At 25.3% G+C, this 12739-nt stretch overlaps 1 protein-coding gene across 1 annotated transcript in view; it reads right to left on the reverse strand.

The window, feature by feature from the left end:
• Positions 1 to 3288: 3288 nt before the first annotated feature.
• LOC117180202 (translation elongation factor 2) overlaps positions 3289 to 12739 on the reverse strand; it is a 53054-nt gene continuing 43603 nt past the window's right edge. Inside the window, exons 13-14 of the mRNA XM_033372583.1 lie at positions 9561 to 9818; positions 3289 to 3986 (exon numbers count right to left, since the gene is read on the reverse strand). Coding sequence (XP_033228474.1) covers positions 3918 to 3986; positions 9561 to 9818 — 327 coding nt within the window. The 3' untranslated portion in view covers positions 3289 to 3917. The remainder of the gene's footprint in view (positions 3987 to 9560; positions 9819 to 12739) is intronic.

A 12739-nucleotide genomic window follows, 5' to 3' on the forward strand; every position in this document is an offset into this window, starting at 1 on the left:
TGAAGTTCCTACCAAAATGCAGTACCTAAACGTACTTTATTGTACTCTAATACATTTCCCAAAGTTTCAGCTCGATATTTTATTTACAAAAAAAGTTCTTGGGTTCAGTGAACTGAAAAACTGTGGTCGGTAATATAGGTATTTAGCTGTGTCACATGCCCTTAAGCCCTTTTGCAGTTAAAAAGCAAATAAATGCACGCAACTAACAAGTCGGTATATCCTAAACTAAAACTATGTTCGGTCCCAGCTCGCTAGGTGGTGCTGGGTCAAAACTGCAGACTAGGGAAACTTACTTTTTGAATACCCCTTGTAATCAGTCAAATATTGCTACATATCATCTTACTTATTCTTTTTCTAAAATACCAAATTTCAAATTGAGTGTGTTAAAATGTGAATAATTTAGACTGAAACAATATTATTAATTTAATAAAAGCAGGCCACAGTCCCTACGGGATAAAAAGGGTAAAAATTCAGGATAAAATTGGAAAAAAATATTGAAAAATCAAAAATATTCCATTGATTTTCGTAAAACTAGAATTAATTTAGAGGAATTTAAAATAAAAGAGAAGAATTCGATGAAATTCATAAAAATGAAAATTCAATAAAAAAAAAGCAAGTGAATCTAAAACAATTTTAAAAAACTTCACTGAATTCAATAACTTCATGTTGTTCAGGATCAATTAAATAAAAAGTTTGGAAATTAAAAAAAATATCACTCAATTAAGTAGGATTGAGTGAATTAATAAGAATTTAAGTAAATTAAAAAAATTAAAGAGAATTCATAAGAATTGAAAAGAATTTAGGGTTAATTCCAAAAAATTTTAAATCTTAAATCTTTGAAACCCTATCAAATACATTAAAAAATGTAAGTAAATTTAAAAATCAATCAAGTGGATTGAAAACAATTCAAAAATATAAAAAATTAATTAAATTGGGTAAAATTGAGTTAATTTAGAATAATTAAAAAGGATTTGGAATAAATTAATAAGAGTTCAGGGCGAATTCCAAATTAATTGCAAAAAATATTTGAAAATGTCTTCAAATCTACAAAACCATACGAAAACCTTCATTGTCTTGTGAACAGTTCATTGAAATCCAGTAAAATAAATTTTTTTTAAATAAAGGCGAGTGTGTCACGTGACGAGATTCCTATCTTACAGCCACTTTTTTATTCGCCAAATTATTTTCACACGAAGCGTCACATCGAGTTGAAAATTTAGGATGATAAATAAGAAGCACTAAGAAAGGAGGGTCTAGTCCTAAATTTTTATAATAATGAAAACAGTTTTTTTGCAAGTGCCTTTTTTCAAAATTATTAAAATTTAGGTCTCTTAAAATATTTCGATTCCTTTTATATCATTTAAAAGCCCATGAAATCGCCTGAAACTTGTTTACTATACCCAAAAGTATTTAAAATCCTTTTAAATTCCATTAATTTACTGAAATCAATCAAAAATGTCTTTGTAATCTTTTAAAATAACCTAAATTACTTCAAATCCTTTAGAACTTTTGAAAATGTCAAGGAATTTTTTAAAAGAATACGTTAAAATATTTAAAATCCACTAAAATATTTTAAATTCCCGTGAAATTCTATGATATTTTCCAACAGTATGGAAAATTTATTAAAATACGAGAGGAAATCGTATAAAATAACGTATAAAAAACATTTCATAAGCTTTAAAATTCCTTCAAATTAATGAAATAAATTTTTTAATTCTTTGAAATCTTTTTAAATTCCCTAAAACACTACAAATTTAAATCTCCTGAAAATACACAATATGTTTCAAAAATTCCCTAGAATTAAAAAAATTTCTTTAAATTATTTAAATCTATTAAAAATTTCTCGGAATCTTAATAAATATCCTGAAATATTTCAAACAATTCAAAATGTGCCCTTATTATTTGTTAGTTACTTCTTACATAAATTTTCGGATTTTTTTCTTTTTTTTAAAGTGCCTGACTCAAATAGGGTACTCATAGGGACCAAATATTAAAACTAGAGTTCTTAAATTATTTTTTAACTTGAAAATAGTTTACAAAAATTCAATCACACCTTTACATTTTTTTCATGACAACTTTCCAATTGTAACAGTAACAATCTGGAAATTCTGAAATTTACAATAGTTTAGTCAAACAAATTATTGTTCAGTTTTTAAGACTTAAAGTACAGATCCTTTAAAAAAAATTATTTATTTATATTTACAGTTGATAAAATAATACGTTTAAAAATAAAAATCTAAAATGAAGCATTTTTAAAAATTAAAAGGTTTTTTAATTACGCATTTTAAACTGAAAAACAGCATCATTTTTCCCGGTCTCAGAACCCACATTTCCTACCAAGAAATACAGGGTGGCCATTTTAATTGAAAAGAAAATTCCCGGGCATTTTCCGGTTCGAAAACATTTTTCACGGCCAATGAAATTTAAACAATAATAACTTTAAAAAATTTCAAAATTATATTCAAAAAATTAAATTTATGAACAATATAACACTTATTATTTATAAATAATATTAGAGTAATTTTAAGAGACATATAGAAGTTTAAAAAAAATTCCAATTAAATTTAGAACTGGAAATAATTTCAAATGCTTACAGCCGAATTTAAAGATAAAATTTAGAATTTTTCAGATTTCAAACAAAAAATTTGGAAATTCTCAAATTTTTAAAACGGATCTAGAATTGGTTGATCAAGTTAATTATTGTCCAAATTTATATAATGAAGTACAGATCCATTTTTAAAATAATTGATTTATTTATATTTACAGTTGATAGAATAAAACGGTTTTCTATCAAAAATTTTCAACTTCAAATTCTTTGAATTTTTAATTATTTAAGTCCTCAAAACTGCATTTTAATTATTTTAAAAACTGTGAAAATCGAACTCGGCAGATTTTTTTTCTCTGAAAATTAGTGAAATTCCCAGCCCGGTGGCCACTCTATTTTTATAAAAAAAAATCCATTTTAAAAACTTCTCATTTTTATTTTTTTATAACCCTTAAAACTGCATTTAAAAATTCTTTAAATCGAAATATAAGCTTCAAAATTAAAAATGGAAACTAATTCTAAACTAAATGATATAATAATTGATAAAAATCACAATTTAGGAAATTATTTAAAAACGGTTGAAATTGGACAAAATTTTGTTAAAATTCCCGGTCAACGACTAAATTTTCACCGTCATTTCCCGGTTTTCCGGGTCCAGCGGGCCACCCTGGAGAATGCAAATTCTAGAACTTATTAAGAGAACTCAATGATTAAAGAAAGGATGAAATAAAGACAAAATTATGTACCTTCCGTTTTTTAAAGTTTTGTTATTTCATAATCGTCTCACGGTACAAGTATATTGTGTTGTTGCAAACGTTCCACTGTTGTCGATTACTTTTTCTATGCTGTTTCAGTCAAATGGAAAAATATCAAACGTGCAATAACGTAAGACTGAAATAAACATTTTAAAAGTTAACGTAAAAAATACAGAAAATTAAATTTCTGAAGGAAGAAAAGTAGCATCTAAGTTCGTGATCTCATTAAATTTCTTCTTGACAAAGGCAATTAATTGTTTAAGCCGGTTTTTTCGTGTCTTTAATATCGTGTGCGTCCCCCGCATCTCGACATTACAAAGCGAGATACCCTGGACAAATATTATTTTGAGTAGTAATCGTGGTATTTACTTTTTTTCTTTAAATAAACGTATAAAAACAGTATATCTCCCATTACAAGCTGCATCTTGGCCACAGTAATTACAATTTTTTAAGCATTTCCTGCTGCTCTCTCTCTCTCTCTCTCATCTTACATTTTATTTCCGCTCTTGGTTTTCGCGAATTTATGAAAAACAAAGAGTTCTTCAACAACCGATGGTATATTTTACTGTTGCAGCAATTAATTGAATTATATAATATTTAAATAAAGTGCATGACAGTTACAATTTATCCAAATACGATGCCAAGTCTGGGAGACCGTCTTTCAATCCCTTCCTCTTACGAGTTTCCTGCAAAAAAAAAAAAAATAAGTATGAGATTAAAAAATAATTCCAATCTCAAATTGAGGGAGATTTATGAATTTTTTTTTTTTTTAAGAATGTACGTTTCCCTATTCTGGCAGACCAGATGAAACTGGAACACCGAAACTTAAAAAACGGTTAATATTCCACGCATTTAAAAATGGCAATATATTTGCTAATATAGCCATCAGTTATGATCGTGGAAGGAACAATTTACATAAATAATACATTTTTTTTACGAACTTTTCTACTATGCAAAACAAGAAAAACTTTTTTTGTGACATTTGCGGCATTTACAGGGTTGCTAAAAACAAAAAAAAAAACAAATTTATAAACTCCCTAATTTTCCCCGAACAATTTTTTATTTTCTTCAACAGTTATAAATTTTTCTTCCAGATGTACAAAAAAAGGTTTGTTTCCAAACTGTCTCATCAGAGAAAAAAATTCCCGGTTATTAGAACCTTTCAAAATCCTTAACTAACTTCAAAATCTTCAAAAATCGACATGTTTTAATTTTTTTTTGGCATCTTTTCAAATTTTAAATTAAAAAATTTTTAACTTAAATATTTTTTTAAATGATTAAATTTTTTTCTAAAATCCATCAAAATAAAAATTTGCTTTGAAACCTTCCAGAATCATCTTTGACAATTTCAAATCAAGTTTCAAATCAATAATTGATAAATTATTACGTATACATCCAAACTTGTTTTGGTTTTGAAATATTGTAAACATTTGATTTCGAAATCATAAAAAATCTACATTTGTATTACTCTTTTTTCGCTTCAAATTTTAAATGTTTGAATTTTTTTTTCAAAACTTGTAAATATTTATTAATGTTGATCATTTTGCAAATAGTTTGAAGTATTCTCTCGAAATTAATATTAAAAAAATAAAATAAAATAACCTTTTGGAAATTGTCCCGTGAATCTTAAGATCTTTTTTTTTCATTCTTTTAAAACTTTTTACATTCTTAAAAAGCTTATATTTTTTTCAAAATTTTCAAATATCTACACTTTGTTTTAATTTGTTTGAGATTTTTTCAGAACTTCTCAAATCTTTTTTTAAACGATTCAAAAACTTTCCTGTTCTTTTTTTTTTAACTTGAAAATTTAAAAAAGCCTTAACATTTCAATTTTCCTCAGTATCTTAAAATTTATGCGCATAAAACTTTTAGAATTCTAAAAAAAATTTTAACTTTTTTTGTCTGAAATCTGTAAAAAAAACAACGACATTTTGTGTAAAATTGTTTAAAATAACTATCAATTATATTGAATTTTAAACAATTAAATTCCCATCGCTTAAAAATTCAACTATCAATTTTCTACAATTTAAAATTCAATTTTCTTGAATTTTCAACAGTTTCGTCAATTTCCAACAGTTAAATAATTCCATTATCAATTTTCTACTGCCAAAAATTCAATTATCAATTGTCTAGTTTAAAATTAATTTTTTTCAAGTTTCAACATTTAAAAATTCAATCATCAATTTTCTTCAATTTTCAACAGCTGAATAATTAAATGATCAATTTTCTACCATTTGTGAGAATTGAATTTTCTATAATTTGTAACAATTATATTTTCGACAGCTGAAAAATTCAATTTTTTTCAAGTTTATTCATTTGAAAATTAAATTTTATTGTATTTTTAATAATGGAAAAATCAATATTTGGTTCAATTTTCGATAACAGAATTTTCAATTTTGAACAATTAAATTGTCAAGTGTACAAAATTTAAGAAAATAGAATTTTCAACTGTTGAAATTTCTTCAAACTTTAAAGGTTAAATTTTTTTTTCAATTTCTAAATATTTAGAAATTTGTAAATACTCTCTCAAAAATTAATTTTTCAAAACAAAATATAAAACCATTGACAATTTTCCTAGGAATTTTAAGATCATTTTTTTATTCTTTTAAAACTTCACATTCTTAAAAAGTTAATAAAACTTTTTTACAGTGAAAAGATCTAAATTATGTTTAAAAAATTGTAACTTTTTCAAAATTAAATATCTTTTAGAATGATTTAGCATTTTTTTGCTTAAACGTGAAAAATTAAAAAAATAATTTCAATTTTCCTAGGAATCTTAAGAAACTTTAAAATGAATTCTTTTTCAAATAGAACAATTAAAGTTTAAATTTAGCTTATACATTTTAAAGATTTTAAAATAACTCCGGTTAAATTCAAAACAATTCAAATAAATTGGGGAACAAAATTTTTAATAAAAAAATTCCTTTAAATTCCGTAAACTTGGAATGAGTTTAAGGTAAATGAGAAAAATCCATAAAAATTTAAAGTGAGATTCAAAAGAACCAGGGATCAATTAAATAAAAACTGTTAAAAATCCAAGAGAATTCCAAAAAAAAATCAAATCTTCGAAGCCACACTAGCTTCTGAACAAAGAAGTGACTAAAGACTAATACAATTCAAGTTAAATACAAAAGAATTCAAATGCATTGGAAACATTTTTTTTAATCAAAAAAAAATTCCATTGTTTACAATCAAATTTGAGTAGATTTAAAGGGATTTAAAGAGAAAGGAGTATTATTCGATAAAATACATGAAAAATCTAAACTGAATTTAGAATTTAGAAAAAATTAAAAAGAATTTTAAAGGATTCAGGGGAATTCTAAATTAATAAAAAAAAGAAATATTTCAAATCCTTTGAAATCCCATTAAATTACTGAAATCAATAAAAAAATTGTGATCGTTTAAAATACCCTAAACTATTTAAAATCCTTTAAAATTGTTTGAAATCCCTTGAACTTTCCTCAAATTCTTGAAAATGTCAAGAAATTTGAAAAAGTACATTAAAATATTTCAAATCATTTGATCATTTTATCAAATAGTCATTAATTTTAACCCTTAAAGGGCACATTTCCGTACAATTACATAAAGAGCATACTGGGTGTTAGGTACCCAAGGGTATTCAAATGTGTGCTGTGCCGACCGTATTGGATAGTTTTTTACATGAAAATCAATTAATGTTGTTTATCTGTCCAGTTTAAGGAGAAAAAGGTATCAACAGTTTTTGAAATTTAATGTAGTTAAAAAAAAACCTTTTTGGAAAAAAATTGAAAAATGACTTCTTTCTCTCTAAAATTCATAACTTTTGAAGTTTTTGATATTTTGACTTAAAATTGTACTCAAATACTTCCGAGATACGGCAGTTTAAAAATTAAAGCTTCAATTAAATGAAAAATGAAACACCGTACTTTGCGTGATCAAACGATTTTATTGATCTTAAACTGCGTATAAAAATGATAAAAATCAAAATTATGTGAAAATGACATAGAAAATACGTTTTCATGTAATTTGTTAATCTAGCGCCATATATTCTATTTTCTTGGATTTGGTACGTTTTGTTAAAGCGCAAATAAGTCGCTGGGTATTATACACCCAGTATGCCCTTTAAGGGTTAACTATGTTTTTTTTCAGTAGAATTTTTTCGGACCGCCGCTTTTTACCAAATTCTCAAAAATAATGGCATTTTAATAAATGACATCTTATTTTTTCTGGAGAAACATTCTCTAGAACTCTACTGTTTCCAATTTTTAAAATAACTAAGTCATCTTAAAACATACTTTTGTTTAAAAAAATTTTCGTACAAAAAATTGTTCGAGGGATTTAAAGCAAAAGAAGATGCCATAACATACTTTAATTTCAAAATTGGAAAAACTAGAGTTGTAAAGAATGTTTTCCGGAATAAATAAAAGCCGTCATTTATTAAAATGCAATCATTTTTCAAAAGTGGTTAAGAAGCGATGGTCAGAACAAATTCAGCTGCAAAAAAACATGATTAAAATTATTGTTTTTTTTTTACTTTTAACATTTTTTATAAAAAATAATGTATTTTATTTGGAATAACATCAGTTATAATATTTTCATTCTAAGAATCATAAAAAAACTATTTTTTCAGATATCTGATTTTCGGCACGAGAACTACCTTGAACAGTATTTAAAATTGAATAAATGCGTGAAATTATGAATCTAATAATTTATTTCTTAACCCTTCCCGGCATACATTTTTCAGGGAAATGAGTTTTCATGAAAATTGGTACATAGGGGTTTTTGGGGTCGCTGATTACGAATCTGAACTCAAAATTCAAAATGGCGGGTTCAATAAACGGCTAACATTTGGCATATTTTTTTTCTTCTGAAAATTGGTATACGGGGGTTTTTTGGAATCACTGATCACGAATATGAACTCAGATTTAGAAAATTCAAAATGGTGGATCCAATATGGCGACTTAAATTCGGATTGTTTTTTAGAATTGACATACAGGAGATTTTTAGAGTCGCTAATCGCGAATTCGAACTCAGATTTAAAAAATTCAAAATGGCGGATCCAACATGGCAGCCAAAATTTGGATTTTTTTTTTTTTTTGGAAATTGGTGTACATGGATTAGTACCAATTTTCTGAATTTTCAAAATCTAAATTCAGATTCGTGATCAGTGACTTTAACAATCCCTGTACACTAATTTTTTAAAAAATTCAGAAAACTTTATCCGCAACCCCGAAAACCTCTGTATACCAATTTTCAGAAAAAAATCCAAAAATATTCCAAGTTTCGGGCGCCATCTTGGACCCACCATTTTAAATTTCCAAAATCTGAGTTCATATTCGTGATCACTGACCCAAAAAACCCCTGTATACCAATTTTCAGATAAAATCCAAAAATACTCCCAATTTCGTCAGCCATATTGGATCCGCCATTTTGAATGTTCAAAATCTGAGTCCAAATTCGTATTCAGCGACCCCAAAAACCCTTAAGCACCCATTTTCATAATGATATAATGGAAAGTTTTTTCAATAATGAATTTTTTCAACAAAAAAGGCTTTTTTTCATCTTTCTTTAAAAGTGTTAACAAATTATTTTAAAAATGTAGACTCTTCGCACAAAAATTTCAATTTTCTATCATCCTGCGACCATGAAATTAAAAAAAAAAAAAAAACCTGTGTAAAATCCAATGAAAAAAACTACTCTGAAATCGCAAAAAACGATGTGAAAAAAAGGTGGGAATACGGTATTTCCCACCATTCCGCAAAGGGTTAAAATTGAAAAAAAAAAGTTGATAAGGCTTCAAAAAATCGAACGTTTAAATTTCTTTCGCTTTCAAGGCTTTCGAATTGAAACCTTACCCCAGAACGCCAATAACAGGAAGGTTATTATTCAATAGTTGCGATGATGACAGCAATAAAACTAATCATTTTCATAAAAGTGTAAGAAAAGCACATTTTTTAAAACAAGTTCCACTTTTCAATTTTTATAGCTCCAAGTATTGGTAATTTATAAAAATTCAAATTAAACTTCTTATTTAATTTGGTGTTACAGTTTCTTACGCAACAACCGTAACTTGATTTTCAAACTCGGAAATTAAAAAAATTCTACGTGTTTGAAGCAAGTAATTATAAACTCAATTTATAATTCTATGGTTAAGTTCTCCTATCGACAGTTTTCTTGTTTTGCACGTCAGTCTTAAATTAATAGTGGACATAAAACTAAAGAAAAAACTAAAATAAAAAAAAAAAAAAAGAAAAAGAAAACAGAAAAAAAAATACACCAACCTGAACAACTACGTATGGCCGGGTTGAGGGGTCCAACGGATCTCCGGGAAGGATTTGCCAATGGTCAAACACGCACTGTGGGAAGGCCTGTCCTCCGGTGTTGGAACGCAAATCAGCAGTGAAACCGAACGACTCGTTTACGGGAAGATAAGCTTTAACGACGAACATTGGGGTACCAGCCACCTGTTGTTCCTCGAAAACATGTCCTCTCCTACGATTCAAGACACCATAGATTCCACCAACGGCGACTTCAGGGCACTGTCAAACAAAAAAAAAAACAAAAAAAAACATTAATACCAACGAACAGGATTAACCAGATTCAATTGCAGAAATAGCAGTGTCATCAGGTTGTCAACGATAATCACGGTTACTCATAACCCAGTGCTCAAAAAGAGATTTCATCATATTAAATAAGTTCTGTATACGTAGGATTAAAAAAAAAAGATAGCCAAATTTTTTCAGAATCGGGGTGGCCGTTTTAATCGACACATAATTATAATAATTATTTTTGTAATTTTTAAATATCAGAAAAGAAAATACCCTAAATTTATTAATATTTATTTTATTTATTAATTTAAATTCATTTTTGATTTTCAAATATTTCAGTAAACAAATGATCTGTTTTAATGAACACAATGTGCTTCCTTATTTATTAACATATGTTATTTCAAGTTAAAAAAATAAACCTTATTCAAAATTATTTTTAAAATCCAAAAAAATATGCTAACGTTAATTATAACTAATTTTGGAAAAGAAGTCGAGGTGAACTTTTAAAAAACATATTTCAGGTTTTCTTTATTTGACAATAAATATTTAGAGTTTAATGTTTTCATTTTTTTTTTCTGTAGATGAGAGTTGTAATTCTTATTTAATTTTAATGCTGTAGGCGCTTATTTTATCCCTTAAAAGATTCTCTGCAAATTTCATTGGTATCTTTTTATTTACAAAATTTTATTTATGAAAACTTATTGTTTACAAAAATAACAATTTTATAATCCTTAAATAAATGTTAAAAACAAAACGTACGAATGAGATTTACAGAGAATCTTTTAAAGAATAAAAAAAAGTTTAATCGACACATAATTATAATAATTATTTGTGTAATTTTTAAATATCAGAAAAGAAAATAGCCTAAATTTTATAATATTTTTTATTATATTATATAATATTTATTTTATTTATTAATTTAAATTCATTTATGATTTTCAAATATTTCAGTAACCAAATTATCCGTTTTAATGAACACAATGTGCTTCCTTATTTATTAGCATATGTTATTTCAAGTTAAAAAAATAAACCTTGTTCAAAATTATTTTTAAAATCCAAAAAAATATGCTAACGTTAATTATAACTAATTTTGGAAAAGAAGTCGAGGTGAACTTTTAAAAAACATATTACAGGTTTTCTTTATTTGACAATAAATATTTAGAGTTTAATGTTTTCATTTTTTTTTCTGTACGTGAGAGTTGTAATTCTTATTTAATTTTAATGCTATAGGCGCTTATTTTATCCCTTAAAAGATTCTCTGCAAATTTCATTGGTATCTTTTTATTTACAAAATTTTATTTATGAAAACTTATTGTTTACAAAAATAACGATTTTATAATCCTTAAATAAATGTTAAAAACAAAACGTACGAATGAGATTTACAGAGAATCTTTTAAAGAATAAAAAAAGCTCTACAGCATTAGGATTGAATAATAGTTGCAATTTTAACCTAAAGTAAAAGAGAAAAACATTAAACCCTAAAAACTATTGTTCAATAAACAACGGAAATAGCGAAATATTTATTTCAAAAGTTACCTCGAGTTATTTTCCAAAATTTTTATAGTTCATAATAAAATATTTTCCTCGATTTTATAAATCATTTTTAACAAAGTTTTTTTTTTTTAGCTTGAAATAACTTTAGTTCATGTTTAATTTAAAAACATGTATAATGTAAAATTATTGAACAAAGAAGACAAATTTTCAACTAGATATAGTTGAATTTTGAACTATAAAAATAATCATTTTCAACCGAAAATGTAATAGTAACATTTTTAGAAAAAAAAAATAATAATTTTTAAACCAAACATAAGGGTTTCCAATAAAAACAATAACATTTTGACTAAAATAGTTAAATTTTCAAACAAAAAAATACACTTCAACAAAATACATGAATTTTTAACGAAATAATTGGACTTTTAATTTAAGACAAAATTTTCAACCAAATAGTTGAATTTTGAACGCAAAATGGAAAAAAAAATCCAACTGAGAATGAAATAGTAAAATTTTTAGTTTAAGAAATTATTTTTAACTTAAAATAAAACTATAAATTGAAATTTAAAAAATTTAACTTCAAAATATTTTGTTAAAACAATTAAAAAAAAAAATTCAACAAAACAGTTAAATATTCGGTAAAAAATTATTTTCATCCAAAGAAAAAACAAGTTTTCATTCAAACTGCTGAATTTTACACAAAGTACATAAATTTCAACGAAAAAAAAGTTTATTCTTAAGTGGAAAATTTCAATTTTCACCCAGAGTTGAATTTTCACAAAAAAAGATCAATTGATTTTTGAATGTTCAACCAAAAAAATTAATTTTTAACAAAAAGGCTTCAATTTTAAACAAAATTAGAAAATATAATTTTCAACTAAAAATGTAATAGTTAAATTTTTGAATTAAGAATTTAATTTTCAACCAAACTGATGAATTTTCAACTAAAATGACAATAATATGTAACTGTAATATTTGAATTTTTAACGGAAAAGAAAGAATTTTTATACAAAAAGATTAACTTTCAAAGAAAAAATATAATTTTTTATCAACAAAAATTGGCGCTTTAACAAAACACGTGAATTTTCAATGCAATAGTTAAATCTTCAATTAAAAAAAAAAAAAACATTTTTACCAAAATTGTTGAATTTTGAACCAGAAGAAAGACAAATTTTGAACTAAAAACGAAACAGTTAAATTTTCAGTCAAAGAAATTAATTTTCATCCAAACTGAGGAATTTTTAACTAAAATGATGAATATTCAACCATAAAAGATGTGAATCATAAATTAAAATAAATCTTCAACCAAAAAATTAATTTTTAATTAAAAAAAGTTGAACTATTAACCAAATTGTTGAATTTTTGAACTAGAAAATATAATTTTTCAACTAAAAAAAAAAAAAAAAAAGATAAATTGATTT

Source organism: Belonocnema kinseyi, chromosome 9, assembly GCF_010883055.1.
Source record: "Belonocnema kinseyi isolate 2016_QV_RU_SX_M_011 chromosome 9, B_treatae_v1, whole genome shotgun sequence".
NCBI classification, from domain to species: Eukaryota; Metazoa; Arthropoda; class Insecta; order Hymenoptera; family Cynipidae; genus Belonocnema; species Belonocnema kinseyi.